The 27,894-nt window shown below is 61.6% G+C and overlaps 1 protein-coding gene across 6 annotated transcripts in view; it reads right to left on the reverse strand.

Annotated features, from left to right (window-relative positions):
- Positions 1-27,894, reverse strand: part of KNDC1 (kinase non-catalytic C-lobe domain containing 1) — a 51,349-nt gene that overhangs the window by 2,559 nt on the left and 20,896 nt on the right. The window contains exons 9-30 of one of the 6 annotated variants that reach the window (XM_037011628.2): positions 27,786-27,847; positions 24,184-24,342; positions 22,303-22,380; positions 21,658-21,748; positions 21,049-21,196; positions 20,314-20,972; positions 19,923-20,067; positions 19,058-19,158; positions 17,923-18,338; positions 13,074-13,103; positions 9,968-10,061; positions 9,799-9,896; positions 9,409-9,629; positions 7,718-7,831; positions 6,910-7,057; positions 6,640-6,819; positions 5,915-6,118; positions 5,341-5,423; positions 4,960-5,110; positions 1,433-1,555; positions 1,301-1,360; positions 430-587 (exon numbers count right to left, since the gene is read on the reverse strand). In XM_037011628.2, coding sequence (XP_036867523.2) covers positions 430-587; positions 1,301-1,360; positions 1,433-1,555; positions 4,960-5,110; positions 5,341-5,423; positions 5,915-6,118; positions 6,640-6,819; positions 6,910-7,057; positions 7,718-7,831; positions 9,409-9,629; positions 9,799-9,896; positions 9,968-10,061; positions 13,074-13,103; positions 17,923-18,338; positions 19,058-19,158; positions 19,923-20,067; positions 20,314-20,972; positions 21,049-21,196; positions 21,658-21,748; positions 22,303-22,380; positions 24,184-24,342; positions 27,786-27,847 — 3,523 coding nt within the window. Of the gene's footprint in view, positions 1-429; positions 588-1,300; positions 1,361-1,432; positions 1,556-4,959; positions 5,111-5,340; positions 5,424-5,914; positions 6,119-6,639; positions 6,820-6,909; positions 7,058-7,717; positions 7,832-9,408; positions 9,630-9,798; positions 9,897-9,967; positions 10,062-10,833; positions 12,082-13,073; positions 13,104-15,326; positions 16,737-17,922; positions 18,339-19,057; positions 19,159-19,922; positions 20,068-20,313; positions 20,973-21,048; positions 21,197-21,657; positions 21,749-22,302; positions 22,381-24,183; positions 24,343-27,785; positions 27,848-27,894 lie in introns of those variants that run through there. The other 5 variants (XM_037011631.2, XM_037011629.2, XM_073240089.1 and 2 more) reach the window with 5 other exon arrangements.

The raw sequence follows: 27,894 nt of genomic DNA on the forward strand, positions 1-27,894 counted from the left end.
GCAGCCCCTGTCTGTGCTTCCCAGGGGGTCCCCAGGTGCGTGGGTCCCCGGGGGTACTGGTCGGGGGACAGTGGGATGGAAGGAGCAGGCTGAGACTGACCGGATCCTACGGGGATAGCTGTAGGGACAGGGGCCCAAGGGGATCATCAGAGGCCAGGAGAGAGGGAGGAGGGGACACCTGGGGGATCAGGCAGGGTGGCCACATGCCCACAGAAGTGGGGTTCAGGGTGGGCCCGGATCTCTTAATGGGTTGGTCAGGTGACCTTGGAGCAGTGTTTTGGGACCATGGGTGCAGTGTGAGAAACCCACTGTTTTTGGAAAGAGGTGGTAAGCAATCACCCAGAAGGCCCTGGGCTAGGGTGCGGGCTGAGTGAGGGGCGGGGAGGACAGGGAGACCCCCTGAGCTTGCTCTGCCCTGGGCCCTCTCACCTGAGCTTGCTCCACCTGTGGGCCCCATTGGTCATGGTGAAGCCCCCCGTCTCCAGCTGCTGGACGTGCATGGCCAGGAGGCGGGCTGAGGGCAGAGTGGGCTGGGCCCGGAAGCGCCGCCCTTCCATCAGGCACAGGCTGTCGCTCTTGAGGAAGACCTGGGACCCAGCCAGGGGCGCGGGCCGGAGAGACAGCCGAGAGCTCAGGGCCCAGTGTGCGGCCCAGACAGTCCCACTGACCCCTGTATTCCACTGCATGGGGGCTGCACAGCACCCCGACTTATATCCCATCCAAAATGCCCCTGGGTTTGCTGGATTAGGGATTGGAAGGCCAGCAGTTTTAAGCTCGCAGGCACACAATGTGCGCCGACACCCACCAGAGAGCTCTGAGCTTCCTGCTGCTGACACGGCAGATCCCTGACCTCCGGTCCGAGTGGCCCACCTGCCCGGATGAGACCCCCAGCCAGCTGCAGGGTCCCCTGTGTCTGGTGTCAGCTGCGGACGCACTGCCCTCCCACCCGCAGATGGCTGCCTGGGTGTCTGCCGCTGCCTGCCCCGGCTGCCTTGTTTGCGGCGCCCCCTCATTTACAGTCCCATGAGGCTGCCTCTGCCCATGGCGAGAAGACCAGAGGGTCAGCCCTGCTCAGGCTGGGCCCCTGGGCACCTGGATCTTGGGCCAGTGGCCCAGCGGGGGGCTCTTAGAGCTTCGTGGCCACCCTTGGCAGAGGCCCCTTGGGGAGAGGGTGAGGCCACGCTAGCCGGGCTGCTCCATGTGTGACACTGAGGGCGCTGTGACACAGCGTGTGCGGGTCTGTGGTCGGGGAGAAGCCCCGGTGCACGTGGGCAGCAGAAGCCCACATGGAGCGGCGTACCTCCACGGCCTTCAGCTCCTCCATGACCTCAGCTGTCTTTGCGGGTAAAATCCTCCAGGCCTGAAATGAAAGCGCTGGTGAAACCCCCGGCCTGGGTCCTGCCCAGCCCTCCCGCCCAGCCCGGCGACTCACAGGGGCCTGCCTCACGGCGAGGTGCTCCAGGGCCCCCAGGATCTGCATGGCCGTGGCAAAGTTCCTCTGCTCATAGCAAGATTTCGCTATCAGCAAAAACTTGGACAGCAGGTCCACCTGCAGCTGAGAGCAGAGGGCGGGTGGGCGGGGAACATCCAGGACCTGTTAAATGACCCAGCACCAGGGCGCGCAGCGGCTCCCCTCCCTCTGTGGGGCAGGAGGTGGGCAGGGGAGCGCGGGTCTCGGATGGCCATGGGGGGCGCTGGGTGGCAGGCGGGCATTACCTGAAGAAACAAGCAGGCAGATGCTCTGTGAGCACAAAGGTGTCGAAGAAGTCACCCTCATTTCTCTAAAACAAACTCACTCCCGGGCAGACCTCTGCACTAGGTGCAGGATGCTCTGGGGCTGGGGGCAGCTTCAGGACCAGAAGGGCATGTCAGCCAGAGACAGTGGGGCGGCCGGCTGGACACAGGGCCTGCCGCCGTATCTGCTGCAGGGTGAGGGGGCAGCGCCTGCCTGGGGGTCTGCTCCCACCAGGTCCTGCACATCCTCCATGGTTCGCTGGTCAGTTGGTGGAGCACAGACCATATCCAGTGGGATTCTCACTCCCAAAGGGGCTGTGCGGCTTCAGAGCAGACCCGAGGGGCCCAGCTCATGAACCCACAGGTAGTGCTTGGGTTTCACACAATTCCAGAGACTTCTAGAAGATTCTGGAGCGCTCAGCCAACTCCTCATTTCAGAGTCGCCTACTCTTGGACTGTCACAATGGCCAGGCCACCCTTCAGGTGGGAAGTGCCGGTGGTTCCCAGCCAGGTGCCCTTCCACAGGGCCTGGCGCCGTTTGTGGTGATCCTGATGGGCTGGCAGCTTGCCAGTCAGGCCCCGAGGCTGTGCACGGTCACAGCCTCCCAGCGGGCTGGTGCAGGGGCTCGGGAAACAGGTGCCCACTTGGACGCTCATGTTGACGATTCAACTTTTCCTCCATGTGTTTGAATAGATGGAGACTATGTAATTTCCAGCACTTTCACATAAAACTTCCTCACATTTTTGTTTTCTACAAAATGTTTGTGGTAAAAAAATGCATGATACAAAGTTTACCTTCCTCACCATGTTCATACAGTTTGGTAGCGTTTGCTGTGCTCACCCCGTTGGGCCACAGACCCAGAGGCTTGTTTTGTCTGAAAAAACTGAACATCAAACGACCACCGCCTCCCGCTGCCTGGCCCTGGCGCCCCCACCCCACCTCCCGCTCTCATCCGGCCACCTCAGAGGCCGTTGGGAGCCCTGGTATTTGTCTCTGGACCTGGCTTACTTCACTTGGCACGCCCCCAAGGTCCATCCATGTGCCCGTGCCAGGGTTTTGTTCCTTTTTGGGGCTGAGTAGTATTCCAGCGTGTGATGCGCCACACCCAGCCATTCGCCCGTCAGTGGACTTGGGCTGTGTCTTCCTTTCAGCTGCTGTGTCCCATCACTTTTAAACCTATCTGATGAAACTGGGACCCTGTTTTGCTTTCAAACCCACCACTATTCATCTAAGAAAAGACAAGATTTCCTTTAAGGTGAGGAACTCCATGCTGCCTCACGCTCGCCTCGCATCCCTGCCCTGCCCCCAGGGAAGGTACTGTTGTCACTGAGCGCTTCTTTGGCCGCCCAAATATCTCTAATTCAAAGTGTGAATTTCAACAATTTCTGTGACCACAGTTCACAAGCGTGGAAGCCAGCCTTCCGGGTCGGTCCGAGGTCACAGTAAGAGCAACATGCATTTCAGAACGGGGGAGCCCGCTGACAGAGGTGGGGCTTCCCCGCCGGTGGCTCGACTCACTTGTCTGGGCATCTCCGCCTCTCCTGGGCCTAGGGAGGCTGGGGCTGGGTGTGTGCCGGCAGGTGGCTCCCTCGTGCTGGCCTCCGGGGGTGCAGACTCGGGACGGGGAGCCCACCCCCTCCTGGGGGCTCAGGGCTGAGGGATGTGCCCAGGCAGCCAAGGGCCGTGAAGTGGCTGCCGACGTGCTTGCTCATGTCCCCTTAGAGGGTCCTTGTCATGCCCAGTCGCACAGGCCCGCCTGAAGACCCCAAATCGAGGACCCATATTTTGAGGTCACTTGATAATGTTATGGGTTAGAACAAACAGGTAAGCCCAGGGTCCCTGCCCCACGTCCTGGCAGAAGAGGACGGGTCAGTTGGGCAGCGATTAAGCCACCACAGCTCAAACATTCTCCCCAAAGGGGGAAAGAGAAGAAAACTGCACCGCTGGTGGGCCTGGGGTTGCCCCTGGGGCAGGTAGTGCCCGGACGAGGCCGCTCGTGCTGGAATTGGGTACAGCCTGGCTTTGCCCTTGGGTCGCGGGGTGGCCTCTGAGGACTCCAGGCAGCTCCTGGGCAGTGCCCCGCACCCTGAGCCCCTCAGTACGCTCAGCCTGCTCCAGGGCCGCAGCAGAGGGTTCATGCCCCGGAGCCTGATTGTTTGGGCTGCATTTGCTTTAAGGGAGCTGCTGCCCAGGAGGTGGTGAGCGTCCACCCACAGGATGCATCACACAGGCCTTGCCTTCGTTCCTCCACGTCCGTGGGGTCACCTCAAACCAGCAGGATGTGACAGCGCACCCTGAGGCTGGCCTAGGGTGTGAGGACAGGTGTTCACTGGGCGGAGGTGCAGACCCAGGGCCGGAGCCCTCCCTAGGGGCAGGAGCCCGTGGTGGGGGCACTGGTCTCGAGATGGGTGCTGGTCCCTCTTGGCCTGCCCAGCGCCCTGCCTGGAGCAGGTGTGTCAGCTCAGCCTGATATGCACAGTCCACATGCCTGGAAGGCTGGGCCTGGACCCGGGATGGCAGGAGCTTGACCTTGACCTGTTTACCCCACAAACTGGTGAGGGCAGCTGTGCAGGGGGGACAGTGAGATGCTCACACCCTTGGAGTTCAGGTTAATGGGACAACTGGCAGCCACAGTTCCCAGCTCCAGGTGTGTAAGTGTGGGACATGGAGGGTTACACAGTGTGTGATGTGTGTGTGTGACTGTGGGACACTGATACTGTGTGACACCTGTGTGACTGACATGGTATATATGACTGTGTGTGACGTGTGTGTGACAGTGGTACTGTGACACGTGAAGTGGTGTATATGGCTATGTATAATGTATGAATGACAGTGTGTGTGACTGTGACACTGACGTGCGACTGGTGGTGTGTATGTGACTGACACATGGTGTGTGTGACATAGTGTGTTACTGTGTTAGAGGGACCCCTGGTGAGAAGGAGTGAGCATGTACACGTATGAGACAGGTGCACGTGTGTGAACGCTCCATGGATGAGATGACGGGTTTTCCATGGCCTGCTCTGTCCCCAGTAGAGTGCTGGGCCATCTGGGCTGGTGTGACAGGTGGGCATGTGGACAGCCAGATGTCACTGGCAGCAGGAGCTCCAGCCTTGCCCCCCGTGGCTGGGCGTGGGCTCCGTGCACCGTGCATGCAGGCCGCAGGAGTGTTGCCCCCCCACCCCCGTGCCCCAGGCCTGCGCTGGCTGGAGCTGTGAGGCACCGACCTTGGGGGTGTGGCTGGTCACGATCTCGGCAGCCACCCAGGTGCTGACGTCATCCGCACTCCTCAAAAGCTGTAACAGGTACTTGTCCTGCATGCAGCTGGGTGGAAATAAGCTGCAGGTTTTGGCTGACAGAGGCTCGGAGCTGCTGGCTCTGGGAGGGGCATAGGGGCATGTCACAGCCAGGACCTGCCCACTGCCCAGTCCCTGGGGCACAGAGGGCTCTGCAGAGCCAGGCGGCGGTGGGCGGGCTCTGCCCAGTGGGGAGGGTCTGGTTCCAAGGCTGTTCACACCAGCATCTCTGAGTGTGCACGCGGCACTTAGAGTGCCCCCACGCCCCTCCCACCCCGAGCTCCAGGCAACACCCTGCGGGTGCACACTCACCTGGGGACGGCCACGCTCTTGTCCACGACGCCCAGGGCCCGTGAATTTAGGAAGTGGACGGGATGGCACTTTTGAAACAATTCCTACCGGAGACAAGGACACAGAGGCTCAGCACCTTCCCTGAGGCCTTGTGTCCACCTCGGGGTGAATGGGGCCCCCCTGCGGTCACGGGGTCAGCATCTGCTGCCAGTGCTGCAGGGCTGAGCCCTGGGGGATTCTCCAGGCTTGCTCAGCCGGACGACAGTCAGGGGTCACTGCTCACCTGCCAAGGGACATGGGGACCCAGGCCAGCAGGGGGCTGGGGGCTGGGCTCTGGGTGGTGTACCGAGCTCCAGGAGAGAGGAGGCTGTGCCCCACAGCCATGCAGGGTGCCCCCCTGGTGCGTGTGAGGCGGGGGGTGTCAAGGTGGGGGAGGGGGTGGGGGCAGCCCTGTGTGCAGAGTGGGCCCAAAGCCCCCCCACCCCCTCGCCTCGCCACCAGCGCACATTGGGGAGCTGCAGCAGGCCCCTCCCCGTGACACTGCAGGGGAGCCATGTGCACCCCCCAACCCCCCGTCCTGGGGCTGCGGCTCCACCTGCTGCAGGAGCGTCAGCTGACTGAAGAGCTGGTGGGTGCTGTACTCGGTCAGGAAGTAGGGCCCCTTCTCGCTGGCCCTGGCATAGGGGCCGTAGAAGTCCTCGAAGAGGCAGGGCTTGGGCAGGGCTGATGCGATGGTGTATTGGTGCCCCTTGTGGGGCAGGGCCGGCCCGCTGCCGCGGGACAGTCGCCAGGGGAAGCCCTGCGGGCAAGGTGCACATCCTGCCAGCGGAGGCCTGGCCGTGGGCGTTTCGGCCCAGGACCCCTCAGATGGGCTCAGGTGGAGCTAAGAGCGAATCCTGCCTGGGCCATGGTGGCTCGGGGACACTTGGACCCCGCATTTCAGAGCCACTGAAGTCAGGATGTCGCGGTAAATTAGGGAGTGGCCCCTCAGCCCCATCCCCGCGGCTTCCTGACCAGCTGCTTCTTCCGCCGGGCCCCTGACCCCAGGGTCAGGGAGGTGGGTGGTCTCAGCGCCTGGTGGGTTCTCCCTGCGGTCCTTGACCCACATGGCTGGTGCCCAGGACTGACAACATGGGGAGCATGTGTACACACAGGGGCATGCATAGGTGTGTGTGCAGGCGAATGCTTGTGTATGTGCACACGTGAGCACATTACAAATGTGTGCATGCCTGTGTGTGAGCATGTGCATGTGTGTCTCCTGGGCTGGGCCCAGGAAGCAACCCGCCTGCCCAGGAGGCCCTCTCCCAGAAAGGTCCCCACCTTCCGGGAGATGCTGTCTTCTGAGAGCCTCTTACAGAGGGCATTGAGGGGCCTGGTGTCCTCCTCGGCCTCCTTGGGGTCGTCCGGGTCTGAGCTGCGTGGGGCACCCTCAAACCTGCAGTCGGTGCCTACCTCCAGGAGGCCCAGAAGGTGCTCAGCGGAGCCGTCCAGGGGCAGGATCTGGGCAGGAGCACAGAACGGTCATGTGGCCCCTCCGGGGGCAGCTACTCCCACCCCAAGTGCCACTCATGGCTGCCACCGGCCCAGCACCTTGGAGGAGATGAAGTCCTGCAGCCTCCCCAGGAGCCCAGCATCCAGTGTGAAGTCCACAGCATAGCAGTCCTCCACCCAGGCCTGCAGGAGGCAGAGGCTCCTCCTGTAGATCTTGGTGAAGGTAGAGGTGGGGTCCTGGTGAGCCCTGGAGCAGACAGAGGAGGCCTGAGCCCCGGGGCCCTGCCAGCAGCCACCACGTGGACCGTGGCATCAGGCAAGCAGGTCTGTGCAGGGTCTGAATGAGGCTCCATCTTCCAGGGGTTACATCGGTCCTACCTTGTCCTCCTTGGGACCAGGCTCTGTATCTGGGGCAGAGCCCCTGACGTGTCTTCACCCACGCCTGGTACCCCATCTGGAGACCCGCCGGCCCCCCAAGAAACAGGGTGGGAGCCAGGCGGAGCGTGAGGTTGCTGGTGGCCTGCTGGGCTCCTAACCCGGGGATCTGGGGGTGGGCCTGGCGAGGGGACGCCTGGGGGTCTGGGAGTGGGCTGCTGGGGGGTCTCGGGTGGTGGCAGGCAAGCTGGAAGACAGGCCTGAGGCGTCCAGCACAGTCGCCCCTGTCCATGGGCTGATGCAGAGGGACGCTGTTGTTCTCTACCTTCCCACCTTCCCACCTTTGCACCTGCCCCACCACCAACATCAGTGGCCTCTCCTGGGCCACCACTCCCTCCTGCCACTGCCGTCTGCCTTCTGGGGCCCGGTGTCCCCTTGCTTCCTCCTCCAGAGGGTCCGTCTTGCCCCTCATGGCTGATAAGCAAGGCACCGGGGCTGTGCCTGGGCTGGGCTGCCCCATGGGGCAGCGTACCTGGACAGGGTGCCGTCGACGCGGTCCAGGAGGAACCGCAGGAAGTCATGGGGTGTGCAGAAGTATCGGAAGGTGTACAGGAACTGCTGCACGTAGCCCTCCAGGAAGGCATCGCTGGGGAGGGACAGTCAGATGTCAGGCTGCACAGCTCTGCCTGCCTGGTGCCCAGGACTCACCTCTGGCTGTGCAGCATCTCCCAACCCTTCACAGATGCTGTGCACACTCACACCATGCAGGACACAGCACATGACACCCCAACACACGCACACACATGCACAATTCTCACGCCCTCCACATGCACACGCTCTGCACTTCATGCATGCATCTCCTGTAACACCACAGTGGGTGTGATGCACCCGTCTTGCAGAGGAGGCAGCAGCTGAGGTTGGCCCGGAGTCCCTGCCAGGGGAGGCCTGTCACCACCAGCACAGCCCGCTCGGGAGGACGGGCCGGTGGGAAGAGGAAAGAGAGAGCTGCCCTGGGAGGGCCTCCCTGCTCTCTGCCGTTCCCCGGAGGACCTTGCACCCTAACAGCCTCCCTCGGTGACCATGCTGACACCTGGCCATCAGTTCTGGGGTCACCACAGCCTCCAACCCAAAGAAACCCCAAGGCCTCTGAAGTGGCATTGGGAGTCCCCAGAAGCCAAGAAGGGTGAGGCCTCCACTGTTGTCTGGGAAGGCAGTCTGTACCCCCAGACCTGCAGGGCCCCAGGCTGGGGGTGGCCAGGCCATTGGTCCAGGGAGCCTGCCAGGAGTCCCTGCCCCAAGGAGTGGGGTGAGGCTGAGGTCCGTGTGGGACACGGGGCCTTGTTGGCAGGCCTGGGGGTCTGGGATGCTGGGTGGGCTGATGTTGCTGTGGCCCTGCAGTGAGTGGACTGGCCCCTGCTGCAGGGCAGGCATGCACACCTGCACCCATCAGGGAGTCGGAGCTGCGGTGCCGTGCTGAGAGGTGGCACGGGGCTCAGCCACGCTGGGTCCTGGGGAGCCAGATGGCTAACTATGGCATGTTTTGATTTGGTGATGCCTATGGTTCCAGGCCTTGAAAAGTATACCAGGGTGTTAATTAGGCCCACTGAGTTCTCTGGCCTCCTCCAAAGCCTTGAGGGCACACCTAAGACACAGACATGCAGGTGCTCAGTAAAGGAGGGGCTGACACAGGTAGGTGCTGATGCAGGGAGGTGCTAACACAGGGAGGTGCTGATGCACACGGGGAGGTGCTAACAGGGAGGTGCTGACACAGGGAGGTGCTAACACAGGGAGGTGCTGATGCAGGGAGGTGCTAACACAGGGAGGTGCTGATGCACACGGGGAGGTGCTAACAGGGAGGTGCTGACACAGGGAGGTGCTAACACAGGGAGGTGCTGATGCACACGGGGAGATGCTAACACGGGGAGGTGCTGACACACGGGGAGGTGCTAACACAGGGAGGTGCTGACGCACATGGGGAGGTGCTAACACAGGGAGATGCTGACACACATGGGGAGGTGCTAACACAGGGAGGTGCTGACGCAGGGCACCTTGAGGCTGATGGAAAAGCCTTTGTCAAGAGTGCAAACATTTCAGATGAGGGAAAGCAGGCACCTTTCCACCTCTTCTGCCCCCTTTCTCCTTCTGGCTTTTGTTCTCAAAAGGCCTGAGGGGACCCGGGAGCCCGCACCCCTTCCGCTTCCCCACACGGCACTGGAGGTGCACCTGGAGTAGAGGTATGCCATGAGCCCCAGGGGCGTGCCTGCCTGCAGGACGCGGGCCTTCCTCTGCCGGCCGCCGCGAGGGTGTTTGCTGACATTGTAGAAAATGAGGGATGAGGACTCGTCCAGGGGGCTGAAGTCCAGCGTGTCGCAGGGCGCTGCCGAGAGGTTCACAATCACGGGCAGGGTGCAAGGCTCCAGGCCCCACCGCTCAGCATACGTGACCTGGTGGGTGGGGGGCGTCACCGTCTGGGTGGCCGCTGATCCCAGGAGTGGACAGCTTGTGGCCCCTCAGAAATCAGGGCACATTTTTACAACTTAGCTTGGATGGATGTCTGAGGTTGTAACCCAGGAACCCGTGGGGCCCTGGGGTGACGCCAGCCCAGAGACTCACCTGCAGGTACTTCTTGACCAGGCTGAGGAACTGGACCCTGGATTTCATCTCGTCCAGCTGCCCTTTCAGCTTGGACAGTATGGTCTTCACCTCGGAGCCTGGGGCAGGGAGAGTCAGTGCAGAGTGGCCGAGAGGCGCATGGCCCGCCCACCCACCCGCCCGCCACTACCTTTATTCCGTTTCTCCTTCTGTAGGAGCTTCTGGTGGAACTTCACAGTCTTCCGGTAGTTTCTCTGCTCCATCATGAGCTGCTGCTCCAGCTCCTGGTGGGGACAGAGCCTGTGAGCCCGCAGGCACCCCTTGTCCCTTGTCTGGGAGCCCCCGGTCAGCAGGGCCCACACAAAGGGAGGTGCAGGGACGTGGGAAGGACCCGCACATGGGGACAGGGGTGTGCCCGCAGGGGGTCAGAAGCCCTGCTGTGGCTGAGCCGAGGAGTGACGAGGAACGAGGTGCAGATGTGACCGTCCCAGGAAGGCGCATTTGGAAAGCAGATCCCATCAGATGCTTTAAAAAGATGAGGCCAAAGTGAGGCAACTGGTGGAAAATCACCCTCATCAACTGTTCCCCCAGGAAGCCAGGCCCTTGCCATCCCCTGCGGACGAGTGGGCAGAGGAGGGGGTACAGTGACCGTTGCTGGGTCCTGTCCCGGGGACCCGGGCCCACGCCTGACTGGTCCTTGGATCAGCCACGGGCAGGGGCCTGTGGGGCACGGTGGGGGTCCACTCAGCAAGCGGCACTTCCCCCGCCCAAGCACGTGAGGTGGTGAGACAGCCCCACGGCCCCCAGCTTCCCACGGTACCCCTGCCCAGGGCTGCATCCTGGGACAAGATGACGCCCCAGGCCCTGTGGGTGGCTGGCCCTTGGGTCCAGGGATGCACCCCCTCTTCACACCCTGGAGGCCACCATGCACGGGGTTTGCTCCAGCCCCTCAATCGCTGCTGTGGGGCTTCTATTCAGGCTGACACACGCAGGACCCAGGACCCCCAGGCTGCAGGGAGCCAAGCCCCCGCCCAGCAGAGCATTCAGCCACATGCTCCTTCAGGAAGAAGTTGCCATGAGCGTTCTGGCAGGGGCAGCCCCCAGCCCCCATCCTTGGTCCCCATTTGCCTGCACGGGGTGTGGGAGGGGCAGAAGGCCCTGGGACAGTGGATGTCAGAAGGGCTGGGTGCAGATGTGGGCCTCCCTCAGTAGGTGAGCACAGGGACAGCCTCGCCCAGCTGCCCGGCTGCTAGCCAGGCTGAGGCGGACATGGTCCTGGGCAGTGAGGGGTCTGGGAGCTTTGGGCTCCCTGCAGTGGGAGGGGTGCACCCCAGCAAGGTGTTGGGCTCCAGGCGGGGGGCCAGAGGGAGGACAGGTGGGCCTGGGGAGGTGGGCAGAGGCCCAGGGCCGCTCAGATCAGGAGAACATTCCTGCTAAGGGGGCGCTGTCACAGGACGGGAGCCCCTCCCTGGGCAGCAGCCCGCAGCACCCCCAGGAGGGCAGCCCCAGGCCCTGATCACCATGCCCGCAGAGGCGTTGATCTGAAGGCCAAGCTCACAGTGGCCGTTTGGGAAGTGAGTCAGCTGACATCCCACAGCAACATGCCTTGCTTTGTGATACATTTGTTTCTGAACATTTTTGTAAAATAATGCAGGTGGTATTTTTATTTAAATATTTGAGTGCTGTCTATCTGGTGGTTTTACTGAAAACGTGGCTTATGTGTCTGTCTTTGTCTGTGTGCTGTTGTTCTAGCCACACGTGGCAGACAGCCCCACCCAATGTCGGAAGGTCCAGGCCCAGGGCGGCCGTGGGGCAGGGGGTGGCCAGGCGGAGGAGGAAGGGAGCTGACCGAGCACAAAACCACGTCCCTCTGCCAAACCTCAGTTGCAAAACCAGGTCCCCCAAGATCTCTGGACCCCCTTCTAACTCGGTCATGTATAGGCTGCAGGGGGAGGATGTCACACTGGGAACAGTGGGCAGTTGTCTCTGTGGAAGCGAGGGTGGGGAAAGTCGCCTGAGACCACCCCGAGGTTTCCATGTGGCAGATGCTTCTGGAGGAGGGTGTGGGCCCTGCCTTCACAGCCTGGTCCAAACCCGCCCCCCACATCTGCAGGGCCCCCAAGACTAGCCGCAAGGGTGGGGGATGAGCCCCTGGGCTGTGGGACAGAGCATGCACCCAGGGCAGGATGTGCAGGAGCCACCGCCACATGCGGCATCTCCAGTACTGAATGAAAGGACATGTCAGTCCCTCTCGTGGTTACCCTGTGGGCTGAGCCGATCTGGAACATTCAGCACTGGGATGGCCTGTTGGATGGCGTGGGTGGTGAGACACAGCTGTCAAGGCAGGTGGCCCTGCAGGGCTGTGTTCACAGTGGGGCTCGGCCCCTGGCTGGACACGCAGCTGGAGAGAGGGCTGGGGTCTCTGCAGCCCCACCCACACTCCCCTGGGGTCCTGGCTTTCTGGGGATAGGGCAGTGACCCTGGCGGGCTTCCCAGGGCTTCCCGCGCAGCTCAGGACAGATGTGGGGACAACACCCTTGGAGGGCCATCCAGCGTCCCCCGTCCACGTGTCCTGGCCCCTGGACACCGTGTGCCCAGGCGCGCTCTGGGGGTCTGAGCAACCTCAGTTTATTAACTTAGGTACGAACTTTATACTGAACTGCAGACCAGTTCCTGACAAAGACTGTTCTGAGGGTTTTAAAAGTAAATGTATGTGAACTTCAATTCCCACAACACGCGGGATGATGGGCAGGAGGTGAGCACAGGGCTCGGGCACAGGCCGGCCGGACAGCGGGGCTGAGGAGGGCACCTGGGCCGCGAGCTCCGGCATGCCCTTGGCCTGACCGCGCAGGGTGTTTCTGTGGGACGGAAGGAGCCCCAGCTTGTGGGAGAACTAAGTAGGAATGCCCCGAACACCGCTCGCAGTGGGAGTACATGTGCCTGAAGGCCGGTCAACACTGGAGGGCACGCCAGAGACGTGGGCAGAGTGAGAGAGCGCCCTTCACTGAGGTACCGAAGGCAAAGCCTGCTTAGCAGCAGGCGAGGCACAGACGCCGGCAGAGTGGCCCACTGTCTCCCTTGCTGTGTGCTGCTCACGCACACGCCCAGTGCCTGGCCTGTGCCCCTCGTGCCCTCCCTTTAGGTAGCAAGTGTGAAAGTGGGCTCACTAGGTTTATACCTGTCGCGTTTTTCTGAGGCTCCTATTTTGAAACAGACACATGGGTTCTCAGAGAAATGTGGACCCGCGGCCACAGGGGCCTCCCAGCGCACCCGATACAGAGGGCGTGGGGACTCACCTGCCGGCACTCTGGTTCCAGGAGGGACGCCTTCCACGGGGGGCAGAAGCAGGGGGAAGACAAGGTCACTGCTGGCCGCCCGCCCTGCTGCTCTCCCCCCTGACGCCTCCCTCCTCCGACTGCCGCCCACGCCCCCAGGGTGACCACGGACCAGGCGCCCAGGGAGGGCCTTTTAGGCCCAGGGAACCTTGTTCCAGCCACAGGATCACGTCCAAACAGGGGCAGGCGCTGGCCCGTAGCTTCGGGCTGAGCTGGTCCGAGCCCACTTTCAAGGGCAATCTAAGTGTGGCGAACAGGTGACCTGGGGCTCCTCTTGGTGGGTCCCTGCACAGGCTGCCACCGTGAGGAGGATGCAGGGCAGAGGAGAGGGCCCTGTAAGCCCACACCCAACTCTGCACAGGGGACCGGCGAGGGGCCACAGCGAGCTGCCCCGTGGAGGTGCTGCCTGTCCACAAGGATGTGGCTGCAGTCAGTGAGGCCCACCCAAGACATCAGAGGATGTGACCTGTGACATCAGAAGGTGACCTATGATGTCAAAGGACATGACTTGTGATATCAAGGACATGACCTGTAACACCAGAAGGTGGCCTGTGGCATCAGAGGGCATGATCTATGACATCAGAGGGTGACCTGTGACATCAGAGGGCGTGATCTATGACATCAGATGGCGGCCTGTGACATCAGAGGGTGTGATCTATGATACCAGAGTGTGGCCTGTGGCATCAGAGGGCATGAGCTATGACATCAGAGGGTGGCCTGTGACATCAGAGGGCATGTCTATGCTATCAGAGTGTGACCTGTGGCATCAGAGGGCATGATCTATGACATCAGAGGGTGATCCGTGACATTGGAGGACACACAGGACTGGCACACGTGCTTTCCCCATGACTGTTTGGAGGAAGTGGTTGGGAAAATCCATGAGGGTGTGGTGAGATGCCTCTGGGTCCCTTTCCTCTTTACTGGGTACTGGGCACGGGCTCCACCCTGCACTGGCCCCGTGTCAGCAGGGCTCGCGTCTCATGGTCCAGCCCCCCACAACAGGGATGCCGGTGGGGTGGTGTGGACAGCCGGGGAGGGCGAGGTGACCCCAGGATGCTGCCCGTAGGGTCTCTCCTGTCCACGTAGGCTCAGCCACCCTGACGTCTGGTCCGTGAGCCTCAGGTCCCCAGGCAGCGCTCATCTGTCCCCCTCTATGTTCTCAACTCATTTCTAAATTTTTGTTTGACTAAGTATACATAACAAAATCTACCATTTGAAGGATTTTCTATCCTGCAGCCACATGGCCCCAGGCGCACTCCCACTGAGCAGCCACCCCTGCTGCCCACCCCAGGGCCCTTCCTCTTGCAGCACCGAACTCTGTCCCGCGGACGCTGCCTGCCTCCCTGCCCCCTCGCTGTACGCTGTCCCCATGGACGTGGTGCTCCGGGGACGTCCCGTGAGTGAGTCACACAGCGTCTGTCCTGCGTCTGGCTTGCTGCCCTGAGCACAGTGTCCTCAGGCCCCTCCGTGTGGCCTGTGCAGCATGCCCACCGTTGTGATGGCTGAGGGTCACTCCGCCAGACGCACACTCTGCTTTCCTTTACCCGGGCCTCCGTGGTGGACGCTGGGCTGCTGCTCCTCTCAGCCGTCCTGAGTCCTGCTGCTGTGAACCTGGGGTGCACATTTCCGCATCCCTGCTTTCCCTTCTCTGGTGCACACCTGGACGTGAACACTGCTGGGTCACGGTATTCTGTGTTTACTCTTTCGAGAAGCTGCCTCACTGTTTTCCACAGCCACCCTGTCTTATGGTCCTGCCAGCAGTGGCCAAGGGTTCTGATTTTTCCGCATGTGCGCCAGCACGCTGTCTGTGTCCCATCTTCACGGTAGCCCTCCAGTAGGTGTGAAGGGACGCAGCCCTGTGGTCCGAACCTGCTCTTCCCTCGTGACTCATGACCTTGAGTGTCTCTCCCAAGTGCTTGCTGGCCAGTGTATCCCTTTGGAGAAACATCTGTTACAGTTGCCTATTCTTGGTTGGGTGGAGGCTGGATTCTGAGTTCTTCACGTCCTCTGGCTACTAATCCCTTTGCAGATGAGCTGCGGACACTCGCCCACGTGCCGGGGGTGCCCTGCACTCTGTGGACACTGTCTTCTGAGGCACAGAGGCTCTGTCAGAGCAGCAGTCAGGCGGACACGAGCAGGACGGGAGAAAGGAGGGAGGCAGCCCCCCCAGTCCCCACCCAGAGGCCGCCCTGGGCCCCTTGGACCAGCCCCCTTTGAACCCCCTTGTAGTTCTGGAACATGCGTGCCTAAGGAGACTCGTCACTGTGGTGGCCCCGCTCACATCTGGGTTTTGGCCCCTCACAGGTCTTAGCTGCTCTTGGGAAGATGACACCCGAACAGGCAGAGAGGTTGGAGAGGGGGAACCATGGCAGATCCTCAGGGTGGTGCGAGCGCGACCGGGCAGGAGGGGGACCTGCACAGACCCCGTGAGAGACGCCACGTGAAACCACGCGGGCGGCTGCCCGCCTCGGGGTCAGCCCCTCCTCCGTCTCCGGGGCTGCTTGCCTCTTGCTTTGCTAAACAAACCCCCTGCAGATTCAACTCTCTACGTGTCTCCCCCAGACTCTGTCCTTGGGGAAGGCGGGAGTGGGGGGCTCCACATCACCGTGAGGAGCAGTTTTCATCGTAATTGAGTCCAGTCTGTCCATTTCGCCTTTGTTGCCTGTGCTTCTGGGGTCCCACCCGGGAAATCACGGCCACATCCCCGTTGGGGAGATTTCCCCGTGTTTTCTCCCAAGTCTGTATGGCTTGGGTGCTCTTGATTTTCTAGGTAATTTTTGGGAACGGCACAAGATACAGGCCCAGCCCCACTCCTCTGGGCGTGGCCTTCCAGCGTGTTTCACGCGGCCCTTCCCCGTCGGGCGGTCTTGGCGCCCTTGCCAAGAATCATCCCACCGCGTACATGCCTGGGCCCTGTGCTGCCCCGCCGGTCTCTGTCCGGCTGTGCCAGCGCCACCCTGTCCCAGGGATGGCTTTGTGGTCGGGTCCGAGATGAGGGCGCAGGACCTCCCCAGTCGCTCTTCTTTTTCACGGTGGTTTTGGCTGTTGGGCCCCTTGGAATTGGACTGTGGGCTGGGCTTTCTGTGTCTGCAAAGACATCGGGGGGCCTCCTCCCTTTTTAATTCGACCACCTGTATTTCCGTCCTGCTCTGGTCAGGATCCGGTTCTGTGCTCCTTTTGTGCTCAGCCTCCCGGCGCCTCCTGGGACCCTTGACAGGCCCCATCACTGCGCTTCGCTCACTTCCTCACTTCCTGGCTCATCCTGTGCCTTTCTCGCCCCAGCCCCAGGTCAGCAGTGTCTCCAGGAGCCCTGGTCCTTCCCTGGACCCGGGCCCTGGGCTTGCCTCTGGCGTGTCACTGCACCCGGGCCACTCAGCTGGCAGCTGGACTCTGGCGGGCGCGTCTGTGGGCGAACCGCAGTCTCCTCCCAGCGCCCCAGCCTCCTAGGGCCTTGCGGCCTCAGGGCAGCCCATGTGGGGAGGCTGGGGGGCCTGTGCTCATCCAGGAAGTGGGGCTGCCCATCCCCGCCTTCCCTTCCTGAGCCTCAGGTTCCTATCACAGGGGGATGAGGTGCGCTCCCTGCCTTTTTGACGTGCTTGGCTTTCTCCTCCTGGGCACTGGGCGCTGCTGGGATGAGACATTTAGCCATTGGAGCAGGCACCACTGTGCGTGAATGCATGCTAAGGAAGTGGGGTAAGGCCCCCAGGCCCCCAAAGGAAGGACAGAAGCCGGGGAGGTTTCAGGGTCTGAGTCCGGTTCTGGGAGCCTCCCTCTCTCTGGCCAGTGCTCCAGATTTGAGTGCAGTGACACGGAGCTTCCACGGGGCCTCATGCCCTAATGTGGGCCCCGGGTGTCTGAGGTGTGGGCCACACGCCTTGCCAGCTCTGCATGCAGCCCCTGGTGCATGATGAGGCCTGCGGTCACGTCACTGAGATGGCAGGAGCCGCTCCTAACTTGGGATGAACCACCAAGCCAGCTGAGCCAGTGTCAATTAAGTTGCCACCTTTTTGTGGAAGGTTTGGATGGGTGCTGAAATGGCTGGGGAGATGCAGCTTCCCTGGTGCTCATGGCTTAGAGGCCAGAGATGGTGAGTCAAACGTGGGCAGGTAGAGGTGCCAGAGCAGAACACCTGACCACCAATGGGCTCCCTCCTGTCTGTGCCCTGGGGGTCCTAGGCCTTGTGTGTGACCCTCTGGGTCATGGGGGGCTGTAGCCCAGCTCCCAGGTCCTGGTCACTGAGGGTGCCAGCCATGGGTCCAGAGCTCTGGGGCTGCTCTGCACAGTGGCTGCCAGGCCTGGTTACTCTCAAGTCTGTGGCCTCCTCTCACCCCACTGGCCAGGGAGGAGCAGGGAGCCCCAACTCTGGGCATTTGTGCAGAGCTCGGGCAGCACCGACCCTGGGCTCTGGCCTGAGCGCAGGGCCAAGGGCGAGGTGCTGCTGGGTTCCCTGCATCTCAGAGTGACGCTGCTAAGAGACGGGATTGGGGGGGCTGATGGCAGCAGGGCTGTGCCTGCCTGGCCCTGCCTGACTGTGGTCGCCGGGACCTGGTGACCTCCGCCAGCTTCACCTGAGACCACGTGCCCAGCTAACAGAGAAAAGCCATCTGTTCCCCTCGGTGTGCAGGGTGTGGTGGATGTGTGGAGGGACGCATGGGGAGGGTGCCCAGCCCAGCTCAGGGTCCCTGGGCCCAGGGAGGACACCTGCGCTGTGTCCTCATCACCTGAGTGCGCCGGAGCTCCGTCTTGCACACAGGCCACGCAGGCCACAGCTGCCTCCCACACCAGCCCTGGGCAGAAGCCTGGGACTCACCAGGCTGCGGGCATTGGCATCGGGGGCCCCGCTGGCTTTCTGCCGGGCCAGCTCCTCCACGTAGCTGTGGACGTCAGTGCTGAAGCAGTCGGCCTCGTAGAAGGCGCTGGGCCAGCCGGGCCTGCAGCTCTGGAACTCAGCTGGGCTCGGGCTCACGGCCGGGCCGCCTCCCTCAGGCCTGGCCAGCTGGGCCCCTGCCCCCGAGTCTGAGGCCCCACCGACTGGCTCCGGGCCCCCACCCTGTTGCAGGGCCTGTCCTGACTCGGGCTGCTGCCCCCTCTCTGCTCTTACCGACTTCTGAGGCCGAAATCCCACCTCGAAGTTACCCCGTGAGAGCTCGTCTGCGTCCACCTGGGGCAGTGATGGGGTCGGGCAGGGACCTCGGCTGGTGCGGGTTGCGGCCGGCTTCTCCTTCCCTGGAGTGGGCAGGAGGCTTACAGGCTTGGGCAAGAGGCTGGCAAAGCTTTCGCCCAGCGCTCATGCTGGGTCAGGGCTTGAGGCCCCTGGGAGCAGCCAGGGGCCCCTTCAGCTCTAGAGGTGTCCCAAAGGGTTGTCAGGGTCTGAGGCTGCCGTCCTGCTGCCCAGGCCCCCAGGCCCCCAGGCTCCTTGGATCCCTCCCAATCTGGCTGCCCTTTGGGGTGGAGTCCACTGCGGAGACCTTTGGATTCTGAAGATGGATGGGCAAGTGCCCGAGGTGCTGCCTGCAGTGGTCGGGAGGGTGGGCTGGGCACCTTCTTGGCCACCTGCTCTGATGGCCATCACACATGTGAGCATAGTCGCCTAGCCTGTTCCCTGCGGTTCTGTCCCACTGAGACCAGATTTTGGGGAATTACAAAGATGTCAGTAACCTGGTGTTCCCGGCTAAGAGTCTAGAATAGGCCTCTGTGTTTAAGTGGCACCTTCCCAGGAAAGATGCAAGGGACCCCCTCACTCCCCCAACCTCTCACCCGACACCCCTGGTCACCGAGATGCTGGCTGGCCATCCAGGAGGCAGGAGGCGCCCCCAGCAGCCCCAGCCCCTCTGCTGGGCGGCCTGCTTGCTGCACCCCCAGCAGACCCCCTGGATAGAGGGTCTTTCTGTAATTGTCCGGCCGCACCCAGAGGGTTGCGGTGAACCTGAGCCCCCGCCTCTCACCTGCTCCGCGCAGCGAGGGCCTTCTGCCTCCCGGTGAGCGGTCACTCGGAGCACAGGTCTTTTGGCCCATGGGTTGCGGCCCGGCCTCCTCCAGAGCTCTGCTGCCAGAACAGGGGATCTGCAGGCGCCCGGCGCCCGTGGCCCCACCCCTGGGCCACAGCGTCTCCCCACGCTGCTTTCCAGCTCGGACCTCAGGCCCAAAGCATTGGGAAGTGGACAGGAGCCCGGCGGCCCTCCTGGGACACCACTGGGCAGACTGCCACCTGCCCCTGCTCCCTGCTGTGGGACAGCCCTCCTTGGGGTAATTAAGGGCGCTTGGCAGAGCTTTCCGGTTCATTCCTGAGGCCCCCAGACACCCCTCTCGGTGCCACAAGATAGGAGGTGTGTACCTCACTGTGTATGGGTGTGTCTGGAGCCCCGGGTGTGTGGGGCCTGAGACGCGAGCAGAGAACCGTGTGGGACAGTGAACATCACAAGGTGCCCTCACTGCTCCTGCAGAAAACGCTCAGCCGCCCCCTGGCACCCACCTTCTGACACCAGAAGGGGAGCTGTCTCCCAGCGCCCGTCCGTGTGGCGGGCATGGGGGCAGGCGCTGCACCCTGTGGGCATCCTCCCCCTGGGCTCCTGGCTACCATGCCTCCTTGAGCTGGGCCCTGGGTGGGAGCGGTGCCCACACCCCCGTGACCCCAGAGCCCGCACTTCTTGCCAGGAGGAGCCGGTGCTGGAGGAGAGCTCTGGAAGGAGGGTGGGCTTCAAGCCCAACAGGGGCCCCAGGGGAACACGGGCTGGACGCCCATGGCCAGGGGAACACAGCGGGCCTCTGGGTGGGACATGGCCATTGAGGGCCGGCCGGGGGGACGCTCACCTCTCAGAGGGTGACACCTTGCCGTTCACCACTTGGAAAAGATTCTGCAGCAGCTTCTCCCCCCAGTAGAGGTCACAGAACTTCTCTGATATGGCCCCACAGAAGGTGGCATAGGTTAGATCTCGCAAGGCATAAATATATTCCCCTGGTTTTGCAAAACAACAGGAGCAAGTCCCACATGTGCAGGTATTCACCCGGTTCCCTCATGCTTACTGGGGGCAGGGGGCTGGTCTCAGGAGCTGGGGTGTGGGGAGGCTGGGCCCTGAACCCAAGGCTTCACTGCCTGCTGACCCCGCTCTGCCCCTGCCCCTCCTTGTGGGGGCCCCGCGTCTCCTTCACACTGACCGGCCACCTCCCCTGATCCTGGCGCTCCCTGGGGCCCCCGCAGTACCCATGATCAGAGCCTCCAGCCCATTGTCCAGGTAACCATCGAAGGCAAACTCCTCCTGGATGAGCCGTGTGGCCTCCTGCAGCGATGGGCAGGCCGACCTTGTCGACGGGGGCAAGGCGTCCGCACTGGAGGGGCAGAGCTTGCCGTCCACTGGCTGGGGCTGCTCAGGGTGACTGTCGGGGGCCCGGTCATCCTGCCCCTGGACAGGGGCATCCCTGGGGCTGTCTGGACCAGCAGAGGCCAGGGAGGACCCTCGAGGGGCTGACAGGGCGCCCTCAGGCTCTTGGCCCTGGCCCTCGGGGGCTGTGCTCCTGGGTGGCTCGGCTGGGCGACTCAGGCCGTGGTGGGCTGCGCCGGGCCCTGGAGGGTGGGTTCCGGGGCCTCCTGCAGAGCCTCCAGGCGCGACCAGTGGGTCTGAGGCTTGCTCCGGGGCTGGCACCTCTGGAGGGCTGGCTGGGGCAAGGGGTGGCGGGGAGGGGCGCCCCTGGACTGAGTCTCTGGGCCCTGACTCTCTGAAGGGTTCTGGGCTGGGTGCCAACTGCTCAGGTGTCCTCAGGCTGCTGGCCCCTCCGTGGGCCTCAGGGGGCTGCTTCCTGCTGCCCTCCCCGAGCAGCTGGCCTCTCCTCTCCTGGAGACCTGAGGATAGGGCCAGCATGTCCCTGCCAGTGGGAGAGAAGGAGGGACCCTCAGGAGGGGCACTGGTCCCCACCAGCTCCCAGGGTGGCAGGTCCTCACCTGGGGACACCTGCATCTGGCATGAGGATGGTGGGCTTAAAGTGTGAGGCCTGGGAGGCGAGTGCTGCAGGCAGCAGCGCGGCCCCATTGTGGCAGGAGGTGGGTCCCCGGAGGGCGAGGAGCCTGGTGTTGCTGACCTGCACAATGCCTGGGGACAAATGTGGGGGAGTGCGGGTTGGGGGCCGGCATGCACACTCTCCAGAGAGACTGCCCTGTAAGACCGCGGTGGCCCCCCAACCCAACACAGGTGCAGGCCCTCCCCCGTGTCTCCAAGGGGACTTCACGGGAGGCCTGGGGGCCGAGCTGGGAGGGTGGGTGCCTGGTGCTGGGGCAGCTGGAGAGATGGCAGAGGCCAGAAGCTGCCGACCCATGGAGGAGGGTCTTAGCGGCCCCGCAGGCTAGGTGGGTGCCTGCAACTTGACGTGGCGGCTCTGGAGGGGTGCGGGGTGGCAGAACATAGTGCGTGGAGGGCTGTGTGGGTGGAGATCGGGGTCAGATGGCAGAGAGGATCGGAGTGGAGGGTCCAGACAGGGGCAAGAGCTGAACATCAGGCCAGTCAGGTGCAGCTCAGGGGCCCATGGGCAGGGCTGGCCGGTCCCTGCAGCCCACCTGTGCCAGGCCAGCTATCGGGTGCCATGCTGGGGCTCAGGTCCGCAGAGAAAGCACTTTGCAGATGGACGGTCTCCTCCTCCTGGAGAATCTGTGGCAGGAGGACATGGCGGCCCCAATGGAGCCCCGGAGGTGAGGGGCAGGTGCTGTTAGCAGCCCCCTGGCCCCGGCAGCTGGGGCCACATGCTGGCTCATAGGCTCTGGAACGGGGGCGTTTGGGGGCCCTCTGCCTCCCAGCTCAACAGGTTTTGGCAGGTTTCCAGGGCATGGGAAGATTATGGCGCTGCTGAGACCCCAGTAGCCAGAACCCGACTCCTAAGCGCTGCTGGGGGGATGTGTCTGCATACGACCACTGGCCCTGGTGCGGCCAGGCCTGGTCAGCATGACCGGGAAGCTGACAGGCATGTTTATAAGCAATGCTGGCTACCTGAGTGTCACTCTGTGGGATCCCAGGAATGCCCCTCCCCTGTACTGTGTGAGAAGCACCCACACCCACCTGGCGGTTCACAGAGACCCACGGGGCTGCGGGAGGCAAAGCTAAGAAGAAGGTCATGTCGAAAGCTCTGTCTACCTGCTCCCCAAACTACATCCACAGTGAAACAAGGTCCTCGTCCCCAGGCTCCTGCTCGGAAGCCGCGGGCTCACCTTGCAGGTGGATGACCTCAGGTGAGCTAGAATCTCTCTGCTGTCCATGCCTCGCTGGAGGAGGTAAGTGCTGCATATCTGAAAGCAGGGACAGAGGCCACACGTCCTGACACAGAGGCACACGGCAGCTCGGCCACCTCTCCAGCGCTGCAGAGGGGCACCATGCTGGACAGGGTCCGTCAGTGCGCGGCGGCAGGTAGGAGGGACTTGTCCAAGGGCACCCCTTCTTGGGCACAGCTGCTGCCTTGGCATTCCATGCTTCTAGTGGCTGACCTCAGCTGGGAATAGAAACTAAAGAGAATGGCCGCAGCCTCTCCCCAGGCCCCTGCCTCGCTGACAGGCACCTGCATGGTGCTGGGCCACGTGACCTTTCCAGCCTGTCCCTTAAAAACTACAAGAGAGGTGTGTTATTGAACAGCAGCAGAATTAGGGTCAGAATCAGTCACATACACACACAGCATGGACCCAAGGCTGCACCCTAGAAAATGAGAAGACTTCTGTAAGTGATTACAGTTAACATGATTTGTCCCTGGCTGGCTGGAGCCCTTTATGGCCTGACAACCAGGCGGCGGCTGCCTGTAGGGTCAGGTCGGCTGTGGCTCTGCTGTGTGCCAGGGCCTTTGGCCAGACACCTGCGCCCCCATGCCCCTGCAGGGGACACGCTGGCACCCTCATCAGGACGGGCGCTCAGCGGCCCGAAACGCAGCCTCCCAGCACTGGTGCTCCGCAAGCTCAGCCTGATATTTGGGGACAAAAATGTCACTGATGACAATGTTCTATTTTTCATCTAGGCTTTTGGTCAGTATTGAACAGAGGACAAAGGTTCTTCTTTTAAAGACACCAAGTAAGGGGACTTAGATACCTACACCATCCGTACAGGCCCACAGCTGGCAAAAGCCATGGCTGAGCCCCTAGAAGACAATGGTGCCACCCCAGCCTGACCGGCCTAGCACAGCTGCTGGTGGCCAAAGTCCCGGGATGGGGAGTCCCTTGGGCCACCAGTCAGAAAAGCTCTGGGCCATCAACAGAATTTACTGTGCATTCCACCCAACACCTGGCAGGTGTGCCGACCTCCCTGTCTTAGGGGTGTACTCAGGGCTCAGGCCTGCGTGTCCCTCTGCCCCTTTGAGATGTACGTGTGTGTCTCCCACAGCCCAGGAATCGTCCAGGGGCCTGTCCTGTCCCTCTGAGGTGTGGCTATCAGGAGGGGGGTGCAGTGTCCCATGCCCAGGGCACTGGTCAGCAGTGTGCCTACATTGACTGGCCCTCAAAGGCTTCCACTCACCGGGCCCTCCTCTAGCCTGCCTGTCACCTGAGGGCATCTGGGATGGACGGAGCCCTGTCCTCCGCAGCAGGGCCTGGGCGGGGTCTCACCATTGCAGCTCCTGTCCACCTGGTCCCAGCCTGGGGCACCTCGCTCGGTAGAGCAGGCCAGAGGCCCACAGATGCAGCGCTTGCCCAGGCCGCCCCAGGTCCCTGCCCCAAAGCTGTCCCTGCACCTGGCTGCATTTGTCCTCCCTGCTAGAAGGTCCCATGGCCTCCCGACCACCGAAGCAGTGGCAAGCCACAGGGCAGGTCCCCCTGGGAGGGGACCAGGATGCGGCCCACTGGCCTCCCACCCTCTCCTACCCAGCCTGGAGGGAGCAGATGGGGACGGGAGCTGGGTGGACCCCACAGGAGGTGTGGGGATATGGGCCATGGGGGACGCTCTGCTCCCTTCTGGCAGGGCCTGAGGCAGGGGTCCGGGCTGGCCCCGGGACCCTTTCCTCCAGATGGGTGGGTGTGCTGGAGACGTGGGGGTGGCCGGGAGAGCAGACCTGAAGCCCATGCCTTCCCTGCCCAGCATGGCCCTGCCTAGCTGCCCACTTGCCACATGGTTACCTTGATGACCTCAGCTGCAGACGGCCGCTCCTGGGCACTGCATCTCGCCATGTCCAGCAGGAGGGCTTTGAGCCTGCGAGGCAGGACCAGTTTGCGGCCTCGGGGGACGGTGAACTTGGCTGCCATCCACAGGACTGCAGCCACACAGTACACGGAGGCCTGGGTGGAGGAGGAGATGCTGGCATACTCAGAGCTGCCCCCACTCCAGGCACCCCCAAGGGCACCTGGGGCGTGTGCCCACAGAACCACGGCTGTGGGAACCCTGCCGGGCACTTCCTCAGAGCCCGGAGGCCCCACCACAGACCCCACGTGTTGCGTCCCCACGGGCATGGCCAGGGGGTCTGCATGTCTACAAGTGTCCACAGGGCTCGAACACTCCAGAGTGAGCAGCTGGACCGTCCCACCTTGCAAACTTCTCAGGAATGTGGCGGCTGCAGTTCAGGGCAGTGGGAGGTCTGAGGCCAAGTCCCTCTGAGCTAGTGCTGTGCTGCTAAGTGGTAACGACAGGCTCTCTGAGCAAGAAAGCGTGCCTGTGCACACGCAGGTTTGCTGCGAATCTCATGGAGGTCAAGGAGGCAGAGCGCAGTTTAGGAGGAAGGACGGGATGGCGCTCTGTATTAAAGTTCCACACAGTCAACTGATTCTCACTGGACGCTCTCACTGGCCCGGACCCGTGGCTCTGACGTGCTTGTTTCTGTCTGGTATTTTTGTTCATGTCAGTAAGCAGGACGAAAGTGAAAGGGGAGATGCGCACTGGGGCTTCGCTCGCTCCGGCGCGGCTCTGCTGAACCAGATCACAGCGGTAGGACACAGTGGCCCGCAGCCACGGCTGCACACACTGGTGGGTCAACTGCATTTCTGACGTTTCCTCCATTAGGTGCAGACAATGGGCCAACATAAACCAAGCCCTGGGTTTAGCATTTGCTGACTCCACGGTGCGAACACTGCCACATGGCCGACGTCAGGCTGCAAGGAGGTGCAGCAGACCCGGCGGGGAGACAACTGTACTTACACACGCAGCCCTTAGACACACAGAGGCCCCATGTTCCTGCCCAGCTTCCCACAGCAGGAAGTCCTACAAGGCTGGGCCAGCGCCACGGCCAGGACATGCACACTGACGTGGTGGAGGTGCAGGTTCTGGCCCCAGCAAGCCTCCTGTTCCCTCGTAACCCTTCCACTGTAACCCCTGGCAACTCTAATCTGTTCTTCACTTCTGCAATTTTGTGGTTTCCTGTCCAGGGAATTGATCGGCTTTTTCCCTCAGCCTGACCGTCTGCAGGTCCATCCAGGGCGTCGCCTCATCAGCGCCCTGTTCCTCTTTCTGCTGAGCACCTGCGGTATGGGTGACCCCCAGCTTGTCTGGCCGCTGAAGATCACCTGGTTTGTTTCCGGCTTGGGGCTGTGATGAATGAAGCTGCTATAAACGTTCACGTGCAGGATTCTGAGTTTCATTTCTCTAGGATAAGTATTGGGACTGCAGTGTCTGGTTGTACGGTAGTTTTATAAGAAGCCACCAAACCGTATAACGAAGGCCGAGTCACTCCGCCCTCCCACCGGCAGCGAGCCGAGCCCCTGGTGTCCTGCATCCTCACCAGCACTTGGTGCCAGGGTTCTGCATTTTAGCTGCTCTAATGAGTGTGCAGTGGGGTCTCCTGGCTTTAATTTGCATTTTCCAAATGCCACAGGAAGTCGATCATCTTCCGTAGCTCATAAGCCCATACGACACCTCCTGTGGGGGTGTCTGTTCAGATCTTCTGCCCACTGTTACCTGGGTTGATTGCTTTCTTACCTTAATATTGACTTTTAAGAGTTCTTTCTATACTTGAGATACAAGCCCTTTATCAGATGTGTGTTTTGAAGGTATTCAAATACCTATTTCATATTGGATGAGTTATGGTAGTTTGTTTTTTGAAGAATTGGTCCATTTCATCAAAGTTGTTGAGTTTGTGTGTGTAGATTGTAGAATTCCATTACTCCTTCGATGTCTGCAGAGTCTGGAGGGGTATTCTGCGTCATGCCTGATATTGGTAATTTGTGTCTTCTCTTTTTTGCTTTATCAGTTTTGTGAGAAGTTTGTTAATTTTATTGGTCTTTTCCAAGACCAAGAACCGGCTCTTCATTTCATTGGTTTTCTCTATTATTTCTATTTTCATTGACTTCTGCTCTCATCTTCACTATTTCCTTCCTTCTGCTTTGGATTTTTTTTTGCCCTTCTTTTTTTAGGTTCTTGAGGTAGAACTTAGATATTGAGTTGATATGCTGCCTCTTTTCTAACATACACATTCAGTGCTATGAATTTTCCTCTTGGCCTCACATTGGCTGCGCCCCACAGTGTCAGTGCTGGCATCTACTGATTCTCTTTTTTCATTTGGTTTGAGATCTTCCTGGTTCTTGATACGGCAAGTGATTTTTTGACTGAAACCTGGGCACTTTCATGTTATGAGACCTTCTGTTTCCTCCAGCTTTCTCTTGCACCATGCTGGCAAGAAGGAAGCATGTCATTATTGCCGGTGGGGCCCGAAGTCCAGGTTCCCCACTGGCCCCAGTGGACACTAAAGAGGGGGCTCCAACTCACTGCTGGGCAGGCGTGGGAGTTTCAGCTTCCTGCTGGACCTCCACTGACAGCCTCTCGCTGGTGGTGGGGGTGGAGGGGCATAAGAATGCTCTTCACTGCCCCCTGCCTGCCTCCTCTGGCACCATGGTGGGGGCAGGGTGGGGCGCCTTGCTGCTGCTGGGGGATGGTAGGAGCCCCAGCTGTCCAGGAGGCTGCCTCTGACACTGCCCCAGCTGGGAGGGGCATTTGTTATTGGTGGGTGGGGTGGTGCCAGGCTTCCCACGTGTGCTTGCTGACCTCATGGAAAGGGTCCTTGCTGTGGGCTGATGGGGATGCTCAGCCTTCTCTGACACCACCTGTGGGGTCTTTACAGGCCTTCTTTTAAGCTGGCTCGGGAGTGCAGGCTTTGGCTTCTGTCTGTGTCTACTGGCATTTCCCAGTTGCAGCTTCTTCAGTCTCCATGTATGGGGCAGAAAGAAAGTGTGTTCCCTGGGCCAAGGCCCCCGGTCAGGCTGCCCTCTGCCCTCTGCACAGAAGTCACCCCACACCTGTCTTGGGAATGGTGTGAGGGGTTTCTAGATGTCCTCAGAGGAGCAGAGAAGTTGCATTTCCCCCACCTTCTCAGAAGCACTTCTACCTTGGTTTTGAATATAATTTCCTTAATTGTAAGTTTGTACATTTTAATTTTTAGTAAGTGCCTTGTAAATATTCCTGGAAATTTAGCCATGGGCTCTCCTGAGCCAGGACGTGCTGCCTGGACCTGTCTACGCCGAAGTCCTCTTTGGATGACATCACCAGAGCCGACCTCATCACCCGTGAGGGGAGCACCTGCCAGGTGGGTGCAGCCCAGGCCAGCTGATCTGGGGCCCTGGGCACGGACGCTGCCTTCGGGGCCTTTCTGACTCCCCCTGAATCATGACGTCTGCTCATGCTTCTCCCCCACCCCTCGGGTGCTCTGGACAGAGGGGGTGGGCAGCACTGAGGGTGGGGGCAGGAGGCTGGGGAAGGGGTGAGGAAGGGTCTGGGAAGGGTCAGGGGCCCCAGTCACCTTTTCAGTGACCAGCCTTTGCTCTGCTGCCTCGGGAGCCAGGAAGAAGGAGTTGCAAGCGCCTAAGAGAGAAGAACCCGGCTGAGCTCTCCTTCCTGCCTCACTGTGG

Source organism: Manis javanica, chromosome 7, assembly GCF_040802235.1.
Source record: "Manis javanica isolate MJ-LG chromosome 7, MJ_LKY, whole genome shotgun sequence".
Taxonomy (NCBI): Eukaryota; Metazoa; Chordata; class Mammalia; order Pholidota; family Manidae; genus Manis; species Manis javanica.